This window comes from Capricornis sumatraensis, chromosome 6 (genome assembly GCF_032405125.1).
Source record: "Capricornis sumatraensis isolate serow.1 chromosome 6, serow.2, whole genome shotgun sequence".
Taxonomy (NCBI): Eukaryota; Metazoa; Chordata; class Mammalia; order Artiodactyla; family Bovidae; genus Capricornis; species Capricornis sumatraensis.
This window is the reverse complement of record NC_091074.1, coordinates 46,487,987-46,505,823: the sequence shown is the minus strand read 5'-3', so window position 1 is coordinate 46,505,823 and position 17,837 is coordinate 46,487,987. Positions and strand designations below refer to the sequence as shown.

The window sequence follows — 17,837 nt, the reverse complement described above, 5'->3', positions numbered from 1 at the left end:
AAAAAAAAAGTGCAAGAGACCCTTCTAGGTGCTAATATACCAGTTCTTACCCATAATGCTCCAGTAAAGCTTACTATTCATTTCTCTGTTAATAAACCTGCTCTGTCTATACATGACTGGGAGCTGAGTGTGGCCATACACACTGTGATTAATAAAATCTATGTTTGCTTCCCCTTGAAAGCTCCTTGAAAGCACCACATTCACTGCTCATCAGCCAGCCTCTAAAGGCACACTACATGTGAAGGTATCCTGACACCTGAAGTCCTGGATAAGAAGAAGAGAGTGTGGGGCCAGTCTCTGATTCTCAGTCTTCAAAGCCATCCCAAAACCAGGGCCCAGAACTCACACTCCGATGGGCCCCATGCCAGGGCCACCACCTCCATGGGGAATGCAGAAGGTCTTGTGAAGATTAAGGTGTGAGACATCAGACCCAAAGTCTCCGGGACGACAGATTCCCACCTGTCACAAAGGGAAAGACCGAAAAACAAAAGTCAAGAGCTCAAAAGGGTGCTCTGGAGAGACAGCCATCCTGCTCCCCTGAGAGGAGAGGCCGGAGATGTGCACAGAAATGTCCTTAGACGCGGCTCAACCCGATATCCCACAGGCAGCATGCCCTGCAGTTGCTATGGAAACAGCAGTTGACCATTTAGATTTTAAAGTATGATCTGAATATACCATCAACTCCTAATTATCCACCCCCAAGAAAGGGGAGGGGAAGTATAGGCTTTCCCAGCTATTGAAACAGGCAATTTCACCCCAGCATGTATAGCACCCCAGCTTTGGGTATCATGCATGTTACTGAATGGCCCCTTAGGACACGTCGATATAGAAGGCTGGAAGGCTATCTGAGAGAATACTGAGCTAAGAGAGAGGATGGGAGCCTGACAGTTTTCCTGAGACCATCCTAGTAGCAGCCACAACATTCAACAGGTGTTCCTGCCACTTTGGCATTTGAGCTAATTGTGGATGTGATAAAAACTACAAGACTCATTTATGCTATTGAATCAACAGACAATCCCTGGACTGCTCAAAAGAGATCAGATAGAAGCAAAGAAAAACAGAAAGAGTCTGAAATTGGGACTTCCCTAGCACTCCAGTGGTTAAGACTCCATAATTCCAAAGCAAGGGGCACTAGTTCAATACTTGGCTGGGGTTAGACCACACACGCCACTCACTGGGGCAAAAAAAAAACAAATTAAAAAAAAAATTTAATGAAAGAGTCTGAAATGGTTAAAAAAAAAAAAGGAGAGGGAGTTGAGAAGACTCTTTAAAAGATGAGTCCCTGCCCTCCAAAGTCTCCCTAAAGGCACATGTCACACAGACTATAAAGAAGGCGAAGTGTTGAAGAACGGATGCCTTCGAACTGTGGTGCTGGAAAAGACTCCTGAGAGTCCCTCAGACAGCAACGAGATCAAACCAATCAATCTTAGGGGAAATCAACACTGAATACTTGTTGGAAGGACTGATGCTGAAGCTGAAATTCCAGTGTTTTGGTCATGCTAACAGCCGACTCATTGGAAAAGTCACTGATGCTGGGAAGAATTGAGGGCAGAAGGAGAGAGGGCATCAGAGGATGAGATGGCTGGATGGTATCACCAATGCAATGGACACGAACTTGAGAAAACTTCAGGAGATACTGAGTGACAGAGAGGCCTGGCATGCTGCCGTCCATGGGGTAGCAGAGTCAGAAACAACTGCTCGACTGAACAACAGCAGCAAATCGTCACACAGACCACCCCCCACACACACACAGCCCAGCAAGTAGTCAGGGTCAGCCCTTCAGAGCCAGAGATGTGCAGCTGTTTTACGCTGACGAAACTGAAGCTAGTCCAAGGTCATGGGAGCTCAGCATCCGCCAGGGGCCAAACCTTGGGTGTTAATTCCCTCAGGAAGGGAGTCAGGTGACCTTCTCGCCTTTAGGGGTCACCCCCCGCCCCTCCCTGCCACAAGCTTAGAAAATTCAGCTCACTCCCTGCTTCCCTTCAACCTTTTTACTTCCTCCTCAGCATCCCCTGTAACTTCATGACCTCCTTGGGAGGTGTGTGTGTGTGTGTGTGTGCGCACATGCGCGTGCGCGTGCCCGTGCCCGTGCATGAGCACAGTCACTCAGTCGTGTCCGATTCTTTGCGACCCCATGGACTGTAGTCTGCCAGGCCCCCTGTCCATGAAATTTTCCAGGCAAGAATACTAGAGTGGGTTGCCGTTTCCTACTCCAAGGGATCTTCCCAACCCAGGGATAGAACCCATGTCTCTTGGTCTCCTGCAGTGGCAGGTAGATATTCTTTACCACCGCACCAGGATCTGCAATCTCAGTGAATTTCTGTCAGTTTCTGTTCTGAATTCAGTGTCATGTTTTAAGACAACTGTCAAGAAGACAATACAATTTTCTTTTCATAACCATTTTCTCGCGTTGCCCACCTGAGCGTTCATGTTGGCCCCATCCAGGTAGACCTGGCCTCCGTGTTGGTGGATCAGGTCACACACGTCTCCAATGTTTTCTTCAAACACTCCATTGGTGGATGGGTATGTAATCATGATTGCTGCTAAGTTCTCCTTGTGTTTATCCACCTGTGAGACAGAAAAGGTGCAGAGGGAGATAAAGAGAGGAAATGTTTCTTTCTTAACCAATTGCTCACTTTTCAAAGGATTAAGAAAGATGAAGTCTTGGTCTTTTCATTTCTCAAACTGTCTCTATGTAGAATGCCACTAATAGAGAAGCTCCATAGCCATTTCTGCCTTCATAAATCATTCTAAAGAAATAACAAGACTCCTTTACACTAGGTCTCCATGGTCAAGACCAAAAACTGTTCAGAAGATTTCTGGATATTTTGGGCTGAATTTTCTAAAGTGGTTTTCCTTTGGTTCAAATCATCTCAATAATTATTTCAGATTTTTTTCTGGTTCCAGACAAGTCAGTTCTCATAGTTCATCTTGCTATGCTCATCTTGCCAAATCCATCCTATCCACTTTCCCTCCCATTCGATTGAAATTAGAATTCCCACTAGGAATGTTCTTCTCTGATTTAAAACAAACAAACAAACAAACATCATTTTTCCTTTTGACAAGAGGCAAGCATATATGAAAGACATGTTCCTATTTTTCTGACCAGCAAGGCAGAGAAGAGGCTCATGTCAAAACAAAACAAACAAACAAAAATTTAAAATCATATCCTATATTGGAGAAACAATAATTACACATTTTGACACAGAATATTTATTGGTAAAAACTTTATGGGGCAATGGGAAGTGGGGAGGTGGATGTGAGAGATAAGTAGTATTGTTTGTTTTTATCTTCCTTTTGAAGGTAGTTCCATGAAGTTCTCAGTCTCCATGCCTAATAACCCCAACAAAATCGCATTGCCATTCAAGTGATTTCCTCCCCTCTTAAGATGCAGCCTCCAGTCCACTAGTGGAAAGCAGATACAGTTGCTAGGCAACATCTTCCTGAAGGTTGGGAGGTTGGGAATTTGGGAGTGGGGGTTGGTGTTGCAGGAAGAAGGATGGAATGTTGCCTGAAATTCAGCAAGTAATGGCTGGGACCATCACAAACATCTGCAAAAGCTACATTTCTGTTTTAAACCCCAACACAAAGATTGAGAATACCTGTGACTTCCAGTTTGTTCATGGGGGGAAGGAGAAGAAGATTGGGCAGGAGGAAGCAGGCAGATTCTGCAAGGACTAGTCTTACTACCACCATGAATAATTCATCCAGTTTCTTACACATGCACATATTAGAGGACGGAATTTCAGTTTAAAGGACCTTCTCCTTGTTAAAGAAGGCAGAGGTGAAAGAAACTATGGTCACTTTTACTCTGGACCAAAAAATGTGACTCTTGCTTTTATTTTCTTATAGAGATGGCTAGGTTTTCTGATTTTATGCCATTTTCCCTAGACCCATTCGGAGAAGAAACTGCAGTCTTTTAAGGAGAATACAAAAGAAGATAACGTTGACCTAAACCATCCCTGATCCCCGCCACTTCTTTCCAACCCAGACCTCCCCCATCTGGTAAGTGGAAGGTGAGTACCATAGCCTTGAGGTGAGCTGCATCGATGTTTCCATATTTATCCACCTCCACAGGCTGAATCTTCATGCCTGCCATGTGGGCACTTGCAGGATTGGTCCCATGTGCAGATTTTGGAATGAGGCAAACCTTACGAATGAAATGAAAGGAAGGAAAGAGAGAAAAATCACCAGGCTGTTCATACTGACAGAAAAGTCCTACAAAACGCTTGGAGCATAAATACAATAGGTGCCATATACGCTATCTAAACTGACCGGTGGTGCCTTAATGTCTGCTACAACTTCATGATTACTGTATTGCAAAACAGTGTCCAACACAGGAGCTGACACCTGGATCCCCAAACACTGTTCCCTACAGACTTTCAGAGTATTAATACTCTCCTTCCTTATCCCCGTAACACCAAAACAAGCCTAGGCTTATTCTAACCTTGCCTCAGCAATAGTATGTAGAAAGCACCTTACAAAAACAAAGATTAGAAATTAAACTCTAGGACTCAGATGCACACATCAGCGCGCTGCTTGGCTCTGCTGGGACCCAGGAGAGATAGTGGTAGACATATCCCAAGGCCTCCCAGTGACAACACACCAGTGATGTCATCATTACTGGATGCTTACTCTGTGCAATAGATTCTCTGCTTACATGAGAAAGGCCAAGCACAAGTGCCCTTCAGTGTCTGCCCTGCGCTCACACAAGGCACTCACGGAGAAGGTTGGCATCTGTATAAATAAATGTCTACAGGGACTTCTCTGGTGGACCAGTGGTTAAGAGTCCATAATTCAAATGCAGGGCCTGTGGGTTGGACCCCTGGTTGGGGAACTAAGATCCCACATGCTGTGGAGCACAACCAGATCAAAAAAATAAAATAAATAAATAAAAGGACCCTTTAGACAGGGACTACATCACCTCAAACAAGACTCCTTGGCAGGGAGGAAACATTTCTTGCTTTGTCAGGAGACTACTCCTCTCTTTCTAAAGTGATCTTGGTGTTGCCAGTATAATTAGGGAAATGAAAATTCTCAAAAAAAAAAAAAAAGTTGAAGAGATCAAGAAAGAGTATTGCAAGAGCTTAAAGATGTGTTGAATTCTTATGGAAAATGGTTGGTGGGGATAGTACTAAAATTCCCAGGTTTAAATCATTCTCATTTCCTGCCCCCAAATCGTGTGACCAGAGGTGAAGACACAAGCTCTGTGTGATCTGATGATGGCCCACTATAGGAAAGGGCACCCAGCAGTTCCCTCCAACAGAAAGCAGTAAGGAGAAGCAATGTTGACCCTGAAAACAATTCTGTTTTTAATTCCAGAACCAATATTGTCACCCGGTGAAGAAAAACGGATGGGCATTATAAAAATGGGCTTATGAAGGGGAAATTTAACTTTACAGCTGTTTCCTCAAAAACAGCAAAGCCATCTATTTAAGCAAAATGCATGTGACCCAAAGAGAACTATCAACAGAGGCAAAGATGAAATTACTTTGTTCTTCTGCTGTGGACAGTTAACACTCTTTGAATGGTGACCCCATGAACTGCAGCACACCAGGCTTCCCTGTCTTTCACTATCTCCCAGAGTTTGCTCAATCTTATATCCATTGAGTCAGTGATGCCATCCAATCATCTCATCCTCTTTTGCCCCCGTCTCCTCCTGCCCCTAATCTTTCCCAGCATCAGGGTCTTTTCCAATAAGTCGGCTTCTTCGCATCAGGTGGCCGAAGTGTTTGAGTTTCAGCTTCAATATCACTCCTTCCAATGAATATTCAGGGTTGATTTCCTTTAGGATTAACTGGTTTGACCTCCTTGCTGTCCAGGGAACTCTCAAGAGTCTTCTCCAGCACCACAGTTTGAAAGCATCAAAGCGCTTAGTCTTCTTTATGGTACAGTTCTCACATCTGCACACGACTAGTGGAAAAACCATAGCTTTGACTATACAGACCTTTGTTGGCAAAATGTTGTCTCTGCTTTTTAATACACTGTCTAGGGATATAAGGATTAGCAGGAAGAAAATGTCTCAGTCAGTTTTTCAATGATTTGTTGCTGTTAGACATTTCTGATTTTCTATGTGGATCCTCACTTTAAAATGTGTAGTACTGTAAGGGACTTCCAATACCTAAGTTCTAGGACCATGTCCTAGGTTCTAGGACAGAACCTAGATTTGATACTTTAGCCAACACTAACTCTCTTTGGTTCATTTATGCCAATTTAGGTGGATTCTATATTTTTCTAACTTCCTAGTGTGCCTGGCATAGACCCAACATAGCTCATCTTCAAAAGACTTGCCGAATGAGTGAAGGATTAAGGAGAAGAAATCCTTTGCAAGGGAAATCAATTTCTTACCACTGGTCAAATCCAAAACCCAAAGGCTACTACTTTGCCTTAGGCAACTGAGAAAAGAAAAATACATACAGGTTTTGGGGGAGGTTTGGGTGGTGCTTTTTTAGTTTGTTTGGGTCAATATATTCCCTTTGTACAGGAAATTCAATCACTGATGAGCAAACCTGAATTAGTATTTGACTAACAAATGAGTAATAATTATAAAGTGCTTAGGATAGTGCCTGGCACATGCAATTTTTACATAAGTGTTTTTTAAATAATTTGTAGTCTCCCAAATTAAACTGGTAAATCAAGAATTTGGCCATTGCATTTTAGGAACCTCTGAAATTTAACCTAAGAGCAAATGTGAAAATAACTTCCAAAACAGTTTGAAATAAGAAAATCATCAGGAATCCAGGAGGTTCTATAGCATATGACTTCCCCACACATTTTTTTTTTTTTTTTGCAAACAGGATATATTTTACTAGTTTCTGTTATAGTCTATTATATGGGAGCAGCTGTCTTGGACATCTCTGATACAGAAAAATCCTCCATGATTATTTGAATAATAAATCATTTTCTTCTTCTCTAACTAAAAAGTCAGGTTTAATTAAAATCTTTAGGATGCCAACATTTCCAAACTTGAGGGTTCTGTTTCTACAGGCTCAATGACTGGGTAGTTGTCCCTGCCTCCCTCACCCACCCTCAAAAGGCAGCATCCCACTCCTCCCTGTCCTTCAGTGGAATAACCTCTCCTAACACTTCAGTGATAGCAATGTGAACAGGGGAGCCAGGAGAAGCATCACACACAAGGGGGCTGAGATAGAAGGGAGGACTGGAAAAAACAAAGAAGGAAAAAGAGCTGAGAAGAATCCATGTGTCGTAGAAGAACTCTGTTGCTGCTGTTGTTTAGTCGCGCAGTCGTGTCCAACTCTTTTGTGATCCATGGACTGTAGCCCGCCAGGCTCCCCTGTCCACGGGATTTCCCAGGCAAGAACACTGGAGTGGGTTGCTATTTCTTTCTCCAGGGGATCTAACCGACCCAGGGGTCGAACCTAGGTCTCTTGCACTGGCAGGTGGATTCTTTACCTCTGAGTCACCAGGGAAACCTAGAAGAACTCTGCCCAGGCCCAGTCTCTCATCCTTTTTTTGTGACCCTTCTGGTTTGGCCCCCAACTCCTCGACATTAACATACAGTTCCTGGGGTCAGCCTGGAGAACTAGGAACCAGTGCAGGATGAGAAGCGTCACAGAGTAGACAGAACCTGGATTTTAGCTGGCCTTTTCTCACTAGCTGGTCACAGGCCTACCACAAGCACCACAGTGTGGATCCCAGTGGCTTCCCCATAAAGCAGGAACAACACGGAGATGGTAACACAGAATGAATGGCTCCCTCTCCTGGGGTCCCAGAAACTTCATGGTTAAAGAGCATGAACCAGGGGCTACTCAGTACAAGGAAGCCACGGAGGAAAAATAGAAAAGGCAACTCTAAATGTCAGTCATCTGGCAGCCTCTCACTGGACAACCAGAATCCCAACATCTCCTTTCTGACTCTATGAAAGCACTGAGATTTTGAGGTCCAAAGAACAACTTTAATTCCAAACTAACCCTTCCTTAGAAAATCGAAGAATTCAAACCCAAGTGAAGAAAAATTTAAAAGTTGCAATATCAAGAAGGTGGGAGAAAAAAGTGTTTCCTCTCATTTTTGAAAGGAAAGTAAAATAGTATTTAAATTCTTCCCTGAAAAATCCAGGTAACTGGCCAGAAATAATCTTCCAGCTTTAATAAAACTAGGAATGGACTAAGACGGGGCTACCACCAACTGCACCCTACTTTTGTGTGCAGCCAGAAGGACTCCAGCCCCATTTTCTCTAAACCTCCTGGGCTGGGCAGATGCTTGTGACTTGCTCCTGACTCCTACCCATTAATGCCATCTCCACAGCTCATGAAGTTCAAGGTCAGCGTGGCCACCACCAGGAACACAGGCCTCCATAGGCCACAATCTGAAGCCTGTGTTGTTAGGTCATCTGCTAAGGGCACTGCCTCAGGATTAGTGGAGGTCTGTGGAGCCCATTAGCACCTGCTGGTCCCACAAGGGCCTCCAAAAGCAGTTTGGACCCTGGAGACTAGACTCTAACTCAAAGCAAACGATGAAACAGAACCATGAACTCTGCTCCATGTCTTTTGTTGTTGAGAGCTGAGAATCACTAATAAGGAATTTATTTATTCAATAAATATTTTTTGAGCATACATAGGGCAAGAACTGGGCTCAGGCACAGTAGGAGTTATAGAAGAATGAAAGCTCGGTCTCTGCCCTCTGTCCAGGCCTGGGGCCAGGTCTGAGCCGAGGAGGGAGACGTGGAATGGCAACATTCCTTCCCCTTCCACCCTTTGCTCCCTGGGGGCAGCAGTTCTGCAGCCAACTGGCTAACTTTTACAGACTGGGTCTAAGAAGCCTTTTACCTCAAAACGTTTTCCCTCAAAATGGTCCAGTGGAAAGTCTTAGAGGCAAGGATCATAATAGCCACTTCATAGACATTTGTTTCTTGATTATATGTTTCCCCAACTTCTTCCAAGAAGACTTGGAGGGAGTATCCCACAGAACAAATGGGACCCTAAAACTGAACCCACTGCCCTCCCCCCACCCCACTCCAGCGGTAAGCAAATGGTTCACACTCACAGTTCTGTGTGTCTCTCCTTTCGCATCTAAGTAGGCTCGGATAGAGGCCAGCCCGGCGTATTCCCCCTGGGCTCCGCTGCAAAGACAGGAAGAAGAGGGTCAGTGCTTTATGCCTCTCTGCCTTCATGTACTCATTCAATATTCATCAGGTACGGGCTGTAGGTTCACCAACATGTGACACAAAGTCCCTCCTAGAAAACAGTAAGCTCACCTAGGACCCCTGCATGAGCCAAAAGCCTTGAACAACCAGAACAACACCTGGTATGCGCACTATAGCTCACCCATTCCTACTCAGAGATGGGATTTCAACCCTCGCTCAGGACCATGCATCTAAAAAAAATCGTTTTCATTATGGAAAGTTCCAAAACTGTGCAAAAGTAAAGAGAAGAATGTAAGGGACCACCACATTGTGCCTATTACTCAGCTTTGAAAATTAAAAGATTATGGTCAATCTTGTTTCTACCTACATCCCTCACTAACCCTCTCACTCTGAACTAGATTATTGTGAAGCAAAACTCAAGCATCATATCATTTCATCAATTCAAACTTCAATATGTATTTTTCAAAGATAAGAATTATTTTTTAAAATATAATTGCAATTATCACACTTAAAATGATGAACAATAAATTTCTTAGTATCACTAAATATTTAGTCAATGATCCAATTATACTGCAAAGGAATTGTACATTGAGTACAATTAATTGAGTGTAATTGAGTGTGGTACCATTCCCGACAGACTCAGGGTCAGCTTTCCTAAGCCCCACATAGTCACGGCTGCTAGAGGCTGGCCATACCCATCTCAGCAGTCCTTGAAGGCACCACTTTTAGAGCACACTTAATGACTAACATTCCAGGGAGGAGTGCTGAGTCAATCATAAACTGTTACTTAATGTTCTCAGTACTCTCTGCAGGAAGGAAAGGAAGTGAGTAATAGGTTTTTTAATCCCATTCAAAATGCATATTTCCTCCATTTCACAAAATTACACCATCTTTTGACTCTGTGGAAGGCCCAGTGGTTTTGGCATTCATCCCTCCTGGTCACCCCGTAATAATGAGATCATACTCTAAAAAAGAACAAGGCTTAAGAATAAACTAGATAAATTGTTTTATTTCTAAATGAAAAGCTAAACTTGAGCCCTAGAAAACATTTTTTTGAGAAAATGGTGGGATGGAACCAGTTGAATATGAAATATCTGCAAACTAGTATAGGGACATTGATGGCTTGGTGTCAGGAGATGGCAGGATTGACGATTTAGGGCTCAGCATGAGAAGAGGACAGAGCAGAGGAAAACATCGAGAGGTACAAGGCTTGGAGTCTGGCTGGAGGAATAAAGGGAAGCGGTGAAATCCACAGTGTGGGTGCCACAGAGCAACAGAAGAGACTAGATGAGCTAAGGAATAATGGTAAGTGTAAGCTGCTCCAGTAATTAAGCACTTCCGATCTGCCAGGCACTGTGGTGCATAGACAAACCACAGGTAAATGAGAACCATTACTGCTGTCACCACCAAGCATTTTCTAATTTTTTTTTTTTTTGACCTCAGGAAATGTATAGACTAGTATTAGGCATGGAGCAGCTCTGCAATAAATGTTTAGTCAATTTGTTCAAAACTGAGTTCTTCTTCAGTCCAGACAAATTTCGCCCATGGAAAAGGACTTCAACAAATGGACTTTGTCTCTACTCAATACTCTGTAATGATCTATTTGGAAAAAGAATTTTTTTTAAAAAGTGGATATATTTACATGTATAACTGATTCACTTTGATGTATAGTGGAAACTAACACATTGTAAATGAACTATACTCCAATAAAAATGAATTTGCTGCTGCTAAGTCGCTTCAGTCATGTCCGACTCTGTGCGACCCCATAGACGGCGGCCCACCAGGCTCCCCTGTCCCTGGGATTCTCCGGGCAAGAACACTGGAGTGGGTTGCCATTTCCTTCTCCAATGCATGAAAGTGAAAAGTGAAAGTGAAGTCACTCAGTCGTGTCCAACTAGTAGCGACCCCATGGACTGCAGCCTACCAGGCTCCTCTGTCCATTGGATTTTCCAGGCAAGAGTACTGGAGTGGGGTGCCACTGCCTTCTCCGAAAAATGAATTTAAAAATGGATTTTGTATTTCCTTCTGTGTTTTTCTCATGACTTCTACTCATCTTGGGCTGGAAGATCAGTCAAAGAAGGAAAGAAGAGACTGGAGCTAGGAGCCAGCAATCTAAGAGAAAGGCAGTATGCCAAAGACTTGATCAGAAATGCTGGATGTTTCCCGGCTTAGATGCTCTTAAAATCAGTCACGTTCCAAAAAGCGCAAAAGATATATCCTAAATCCTCCATAAGGATTATTCCTGGGGTACTATGAAAATAAAGGGAATTATTAGTGCCACCTGTTGGTGGAAAAGCATTATGAATAGTATCTGCTTATCTGCATAAGCCAGATCGAGAACTCATCAGGAAAGTACTACATGTGGAAGGGCAGCTAGGATAGTGGTTTTCTGACATCTATTCAAAACCAAGGGATTATGCTGCATAGGACAGAGGACTCGATTCAATACTCTGTAATGGCCTATATAGGAAAAGAATCTTTAGAGTAGATATATGTATATGTGTAACTGACCCACTTTGCTATAAACCTGAAACTAACACAACATTGTAAATCTACTATAAAATAAAAATTAAATTTCTGTATGTTTTTTAAATTTATGAAAAATTTAACATAGAACCCATTCTGCATGACTGCAGAATATGCTGCAATTCATGACTTAGGGTGAATCCTGAAGTGAAGTGAAGTGAAGTGAAATCGCTCAATCATGTCCGACTCTTTGTCGGCCCCATGGACTGTAGCCTACCAGGCTTCTCCATCCATGGGATTTTCCAGGCAAGAATACTGGAGTGGGTTGCTATTCCTTCTCCAGGGGATCTTCCTGACCCAGGAATCGAACCCAGGTTTCCTGCATTGCAGGCAGACGCTTTACCCTCTGAGCCAGGGAAGCCCTAGAAGTCGCCAAAATTCATGCTGAATTATACTATAATTGAACTGAGAAAACAGTAGCATGTTTTATTTAAAACAGTCAAAGTGGGATGTTGTATTGATACAAGTTGAAAGGTATTAAAAATGTGCTCTAGAGAAAATGATCATCTTACATATGGATCATAACTGAAAATTTAGGCGCTTATAATTTCAGGTTTATACATTTTTTGAATTATTCTTGTTTTAATTTTCTCTATTCTTCTGAAAATCATTAAATAGGTTAACACACCATTGTAGTTCACACACCAATGGCCACATTAAATGTGCAGTTTCAGAGAAGTTTTCTTTTAAGCTGTCTACTAGTCAGTGGGCCTATTTTATTTTATTTTATTAACAACATCTGAAATTCTTAAGTTTTCTATACAATGTCCCTAAAAAATGTTACATTTAAAAAGACATTTTTGTGAAAAAGATTTTTTGAGTGATAAACTGTAAATTTAAATATGAAGTGAATTCCTTCCCATCTATAATATCTAACACCTAGCCCATTGCAAAAACTGAAACATTTGGAAGCTAAAATATGCATCATTACCCAATGAAACCAACATTTTTATAGATATAGGAATATTCTAAAATTTATATGTAAAGACAAAACAACTGAAATAGCATTCTGAAAAAGAAAAAAGAGGAATCAGTCCTGCCTCTAATGTCAAAGCTCTCCTTGACCTGATGTCCCTTTTCAAGTAGTTAGACAACAAGCTCCTCTGGATCTTAGTCTCCATCTGTCACATGGAGATAATGCCACCCAATTTACAGATGAATTTAAAATTAGTATTAGTAATACATTCTTCTGACTTTTTAAAAACTTCATAATGAAAAAAGGGATGAAGCTTAAGGTTAAAAAAAAAAGCCCTTAATTCTTACCAGTTTTACTCCCTCAAAAGAAGCAGTATTACTAATTTCTTGTGATACATAATGTTTAAGTACACATATATCCCCTCCCTTTTGGAACTTCCTCCCATCTCCCTCCCTATCCCACCCCTCTAGGTTGATACAGAGCCCCTGTTTGAGTTTCCTGAGCCATACAGCAAATTCCCACAGGCTATCTATTTTACCTATGGTAATGTAAGTTTCCATATTACTCTTTTCATACATCTCACCCTCTCCTCCCCTCTCCCCATGTCCATAAGTCTATTCTCTGTGTCTGTTTCTCTATTGCTGCCCTGTGAATAAATTCTTCAGCACTATTTTTCTAGGTTCTGTATATGTGCAGTAGAATATGATATTCATCTTTGTCCTTCTGACTCACTTCACTCTGTATAATAGGTTCTAGGTCCATCCGTCTCATCAGAACTGACTCAAGTGCGTCTCTTTCTACGACTGAGAAATACGCCATCGTGCATATGCACCACAGCTTCCTTCTCCATCCCCTGTCAATGGGCATCTAGGTGGTTGCAATGGGCATCTAGCACTGTTGTAAGAAGTGCTGCGATGATACATGTGCCTTTTTCAACCCTGGTTTCCTCAGGGTATATGCCTAGGAGTGGGATTGCTGGGTCATATCATATGGTGGTTTTATTCCTAGTTTTTTAAGGAATCTCCATACCGTCTTCCATAGTGGCTGTATCAATTTATATTCCCACCAACAGTGCAAGAGAGTGCCCTTTTCTCCATACCCTCTCCAGCATTGTTTGTAGACTTTTTGATGATGGCCATTCTGATCAGTGTGAAGTGATATCTAATTGTAGTTTTGATTTGCATTTCTCTAATAATGAGCAATATTGAGCATCTTTTCATGTGTTTGTTAGCCATCTGTATGTCGTCTTTGGAGAAATGTCTGTTTAGGTCTTTTTCCTGCTTTTTGATTGGGTTGTTTGTTTTTCTGGTATTGAGTTGTATGAGCTGCTTGTACATTTTGGAAATTAATCCTTTGTCAGTTGCTTCATTTGCTATTATTTTCTTCCATTCTGAGGGCTGTCTTTTCACCTTGCTTATACTTTCCTATGCTGTGCAAAAACTTTTAAATTTAATTAGGACTCACTTGTTTACTTTTGTTTTTATTTCCATTACTCTAGGAGGTGGATCATCGGAGAAGGCAGTGGCACCCCACTCCAGTACTCTTGCCTGGAAAATCCCATGGATGGAGGAGCCTGGAAGGCTGCAGTCCATGGGGTCGCTGAGGGTCAGACACAACTGAGCAACTTCACTTCCGCTTTTCACTTTCATGCGTTGGAGAAGGAAATGGCAACCCACTCCGGTGTTCTTGCCTGGAGAATCCCAGGGATGGGCGAGCCTGGTGAGCTGCCATCTATGGGGTTACACAGAGTCGGACACAACTGAAGTGACTTAGCAGCAGCAGGAGGTGGGTCATAGAGGATCTTGCTTTGATTTATGTCATTGAGGGTTCTGCCTATGTTTTCCTCTAAGAGTTTTATAGTTTCTGGTCTTAGATTTAGGTCTTTAATCCATTTTGAGTTTATCTTTGTGTGTGGTGTTAGGAAATGTTCTAATTTCATTACATGTAGCTGTCCAGTTTCCCCAGCACCATTTATTGAAGAGGCTGTCTTTGCCCCATTGTATATTCTTGCCTCCTTTATCAAAAATAAGGTACCCATAGGGGCATGGGTTTATTTCTGGGCTTTCTATCTTGTTCCATTGGTCTATATTTCTGTTTTTGTGCCAGTACCATACTGTCTCAATGACTGTAGCTTTGTAGTATAATCTGAAGTCAGGAAGGTTATTTCCTCCAGCTCCATCCTTCTTTCTCAAGACTGCTTTGGCTATTCAGGGTCTGATCACAGCTTCAATTTCAGTGCTTGTGACTGGGTTGTTCATAATTTCTATTTATTCCTGGATCAGTCTTGGAAGGTTGAACTTTTCTAAGAATCTGTCCATTTCTCCCACGTTATCTATTTTATTGCCATATAGTTGTTCATAATGGTCTCTTATAGTCCTTTGTAGGGCAGTAGGAGAAGGGGACGACCGAGGATGGGATGGCTGGATGGCATCATGGACTCGATGGACATGAGTCTGATTGAACTCCGGGAGATGGTGATGGACAGGGAGGCCTGGCATGCTGCGATTCATGGGGTCGCAAAGAGTGGGACACGACTGAGCGACTGAACTGAACTGATTGCTCTTAATTGTTTGGGTTTGATTTTATAGATCTTTTTTCTTCTCTTGTATTTCTTCACTATATAAGTCCCTTAAACATTTGTGTAAAGCTGGTTTGGTGGTACTGAATTCTCCTTAACTTTTACTTGTCTGAAAAGCTTTTGATTCCTCCATCAATTTTGAATGAGATCCTTGCCAGGTACAGTAATCTTAGTTGTAGATTTTTCCCTTTCAGTACTTTAAATATATCCTGCCATTCCCTTCTGGCCTGCAGAGTTTCTGCTAAAAGATCAGCTGTTAAATGTATGGGGTTTCCCTTGTATGTTACTTGTTGCTTCTCCCTTGCTGCTTTTAATATTCTCTTTGTGTTTAGTCTTTGTTAGTTTGATTAGTATGTGTCTTGGCATGTTTCTCCTTGGGTTTATCCTGTATGGGACTCTTTGCCCCTCTTGGACTTGATTGACTATTTCCTTTTCCATATTGGGGAAATTCTCAACTATAATGTCTTCAAAAATTTTCTCATACCCTTTTTTTTTCTCTTCTTCTTCCGGGACCCCTATAATTCAAATGTTGGTGTGTTTGATACTGTCCCAGAGGTCTCTGAGACTGTCCTCAGCTCTTTTCATTCTTTTTACTTTATTCTGTTCTTCAGAAGTTATTTCTACCATTTTCTCTTCCAGCTCACTGATTCATTCTTCTGCTTCAGATAGTCTGCTATTGATTCCTTCTACAGTATTTTTAATTTCAGCAACTGTGTTGTTTGTCTCTGTATGCGTATTCTTTAATTCTTCTAGGTCTTTGTTAATTGATTCTTGCATTTTCTCCATTTTGTTTTCCAGGTTTTTGATCATTTTTACTATCATTATTCTGAATTCTTTTTCAGGTAGTTTGCCTATTTCCTCTTCATTTATTTGGACTTCTGTGTTTCTAGTTTGCTCCTTCATTTGTGTAGTATTTCTCTGCCTTTTCATTATTTTTTTTAACTTATTGTGTTTGGGATCTCCTTTTCTCAGGCTTCAAGTTGAGCTCTTTCCTTGAAGAAGGTTGAATTCTTTCTTCCTTTTGGTTTCTGTCTTCCTAAGGTTGGTCCAGTGGTTTGTGTAAGCTTGGTATAAGGTGAGATTTGTGCTGAGTTTTCGTTTGTGTTTGTTTGTTTTTCCTCTGATGGACAAGGCTGAGTGAGATAGTAATCCTGTCTGCTGATGATTGGGTTTGTATTTTTGTTTTGTTTGTTGTTTAGATGGGGCCATGCACAGGGTGCTACTGGGTCTTGTATTCAAGTGGTTTCTTTTCTGTGAGTTCTCACCATTTGGTACTTCCTAGGGTTAGTTCTCTGGTAGTCTAGGGCCTTGGAGTCAGTGCTCCCACTCCAAAGGGTCAGGACTTGATCTCTACTGCCTGCAGTTAGTTGCTGTGGTCTTGATAAGTTGATGAATGAAAAGAACCCAAGGTTTTGCAAGGTCCTCTTCAGGAGAACATTGAGAAGGACCAGAACCCTGTCCTGCCTGCATCTGAGGTCCACAGGAGTGGCCTTCTCGGAGGAACCAGACATTTCACAGGACCATGACTCTGTAAGAGGCTTGCAGAACCACACTGCGCTTGGGAGCCAGAGTCTGAAGACCACATGAAGTGTCTTACGACAAATAATGTTTTGATGTTCAACATTTTAATGCCAAACTGTCCTTGTCAAACCCTCCTTTACTTTAAAAATACCATCCTCAAGTAGTTAGGAATAAAAAAATGACCCAAGTGAAATGTTAGCTAAGAAACTGACATTATGATAAAACTAATCACAGTAAAAGGATTAACAAAACAGCTACTGTGTCAAAATGATCTGAATCAGTACATGGCAACCTCAGAGGACCACTCTCAAAACATGGTAAAGTGAGAAAACATGGTAAACAGCAGGATAAAGAGGATATGCTTCCATACCTCAGAAGGAATTCAATTTTAATCAAACTCTCTGTTGCATAACTCAAATATTCCCAACAGCATCTAAGTCTCTGCTTCAAATAGCTTTAAATAAAACCCCCTCAACATGTTCTTACCAATCTCTATCTAGTTGAATTCTGGGGAAAAAATGTCTGGATGGATCTAGCCAACCTAACCTTTCTGATATCTCAAGAGCACCTTAAAGCAGTGGTTTTCAAACTCAACATCCCCAAATATCCCTGGGGGACTAGGGAGAAATATGAAGTCTTGGCTCACACCCCAAGTACACTGAATCAGAATTCTAGGGTTTCAGCCAAATGCAAGAACCATCCCTCAAATGAACTGGTTCAAAATTGGGAAGGGAGTACGTCAAGGTTGTATACTGTCACCTTGCTTATTTAACTTCTATGCAGAGTACATCATGTGAAATGCTGGGCTAGATGAAGCACAAACTGGAACCAAGATTGCCAGGAGGAATATCAATAACCTCAGATAACGCAGATGACACCATTCTTATGACAGAAAGTGAAAAGCAACTAAAGAGCCTCTTGATGAAAGTGAAAGAGGAGAGTGAAAAAGTTGACTTAAAACTCAACACTCAAAAAACTAAGATCATGGCATCTGGTCCCATCACTTCAGGGCAAATAAATAGAGAAAATAATAGAAACAGTGACAGACTATTTTCTTGGGCTCCAAAATCACTGGATGGTGACTGCAGCCACAAAATTAAAAGATACTTGCTCCTTGGAAGAAAAGCTATGATAAACCTAGACAGCATATTAAGAAGTAGAGACATCACTTTGCCAACAAAATGTGTGTATAG

General features: G+C 41.8%; 1 protein-coding gene across 1 annotated transcript in view; it reads right to left on the bottom strand.

Moving 5' to 3' along the window:
* GLDC (glycine decarboxylase) overlaps positions 1–17,837 on the bottom strand; it is an 82,801-nt gene that overhangs the window by 16,328 nt on the left and 48,636 nt on the right. The window contains exons 16-19 of the mRNA XM_068973880.1: positions 9,004–9,079; positions 4,025–4,150; positions 2,419–2,568; positions 347–459 (exon numbers count right to left, since the gene is read on the bottom strand). Coding sequence (XP_068829981.1) covers positions 347–459; positions 2,419–2,568; positions 4,025–4,150; positions 9,004–9,079 — 465 coding nt within the window. The remainder of the gene's footprint in view (positions 1–346; positions 460–2,418; positions 2,569–4,024; positions 4,151–9,003; positions 9,080–17,837) is intronic.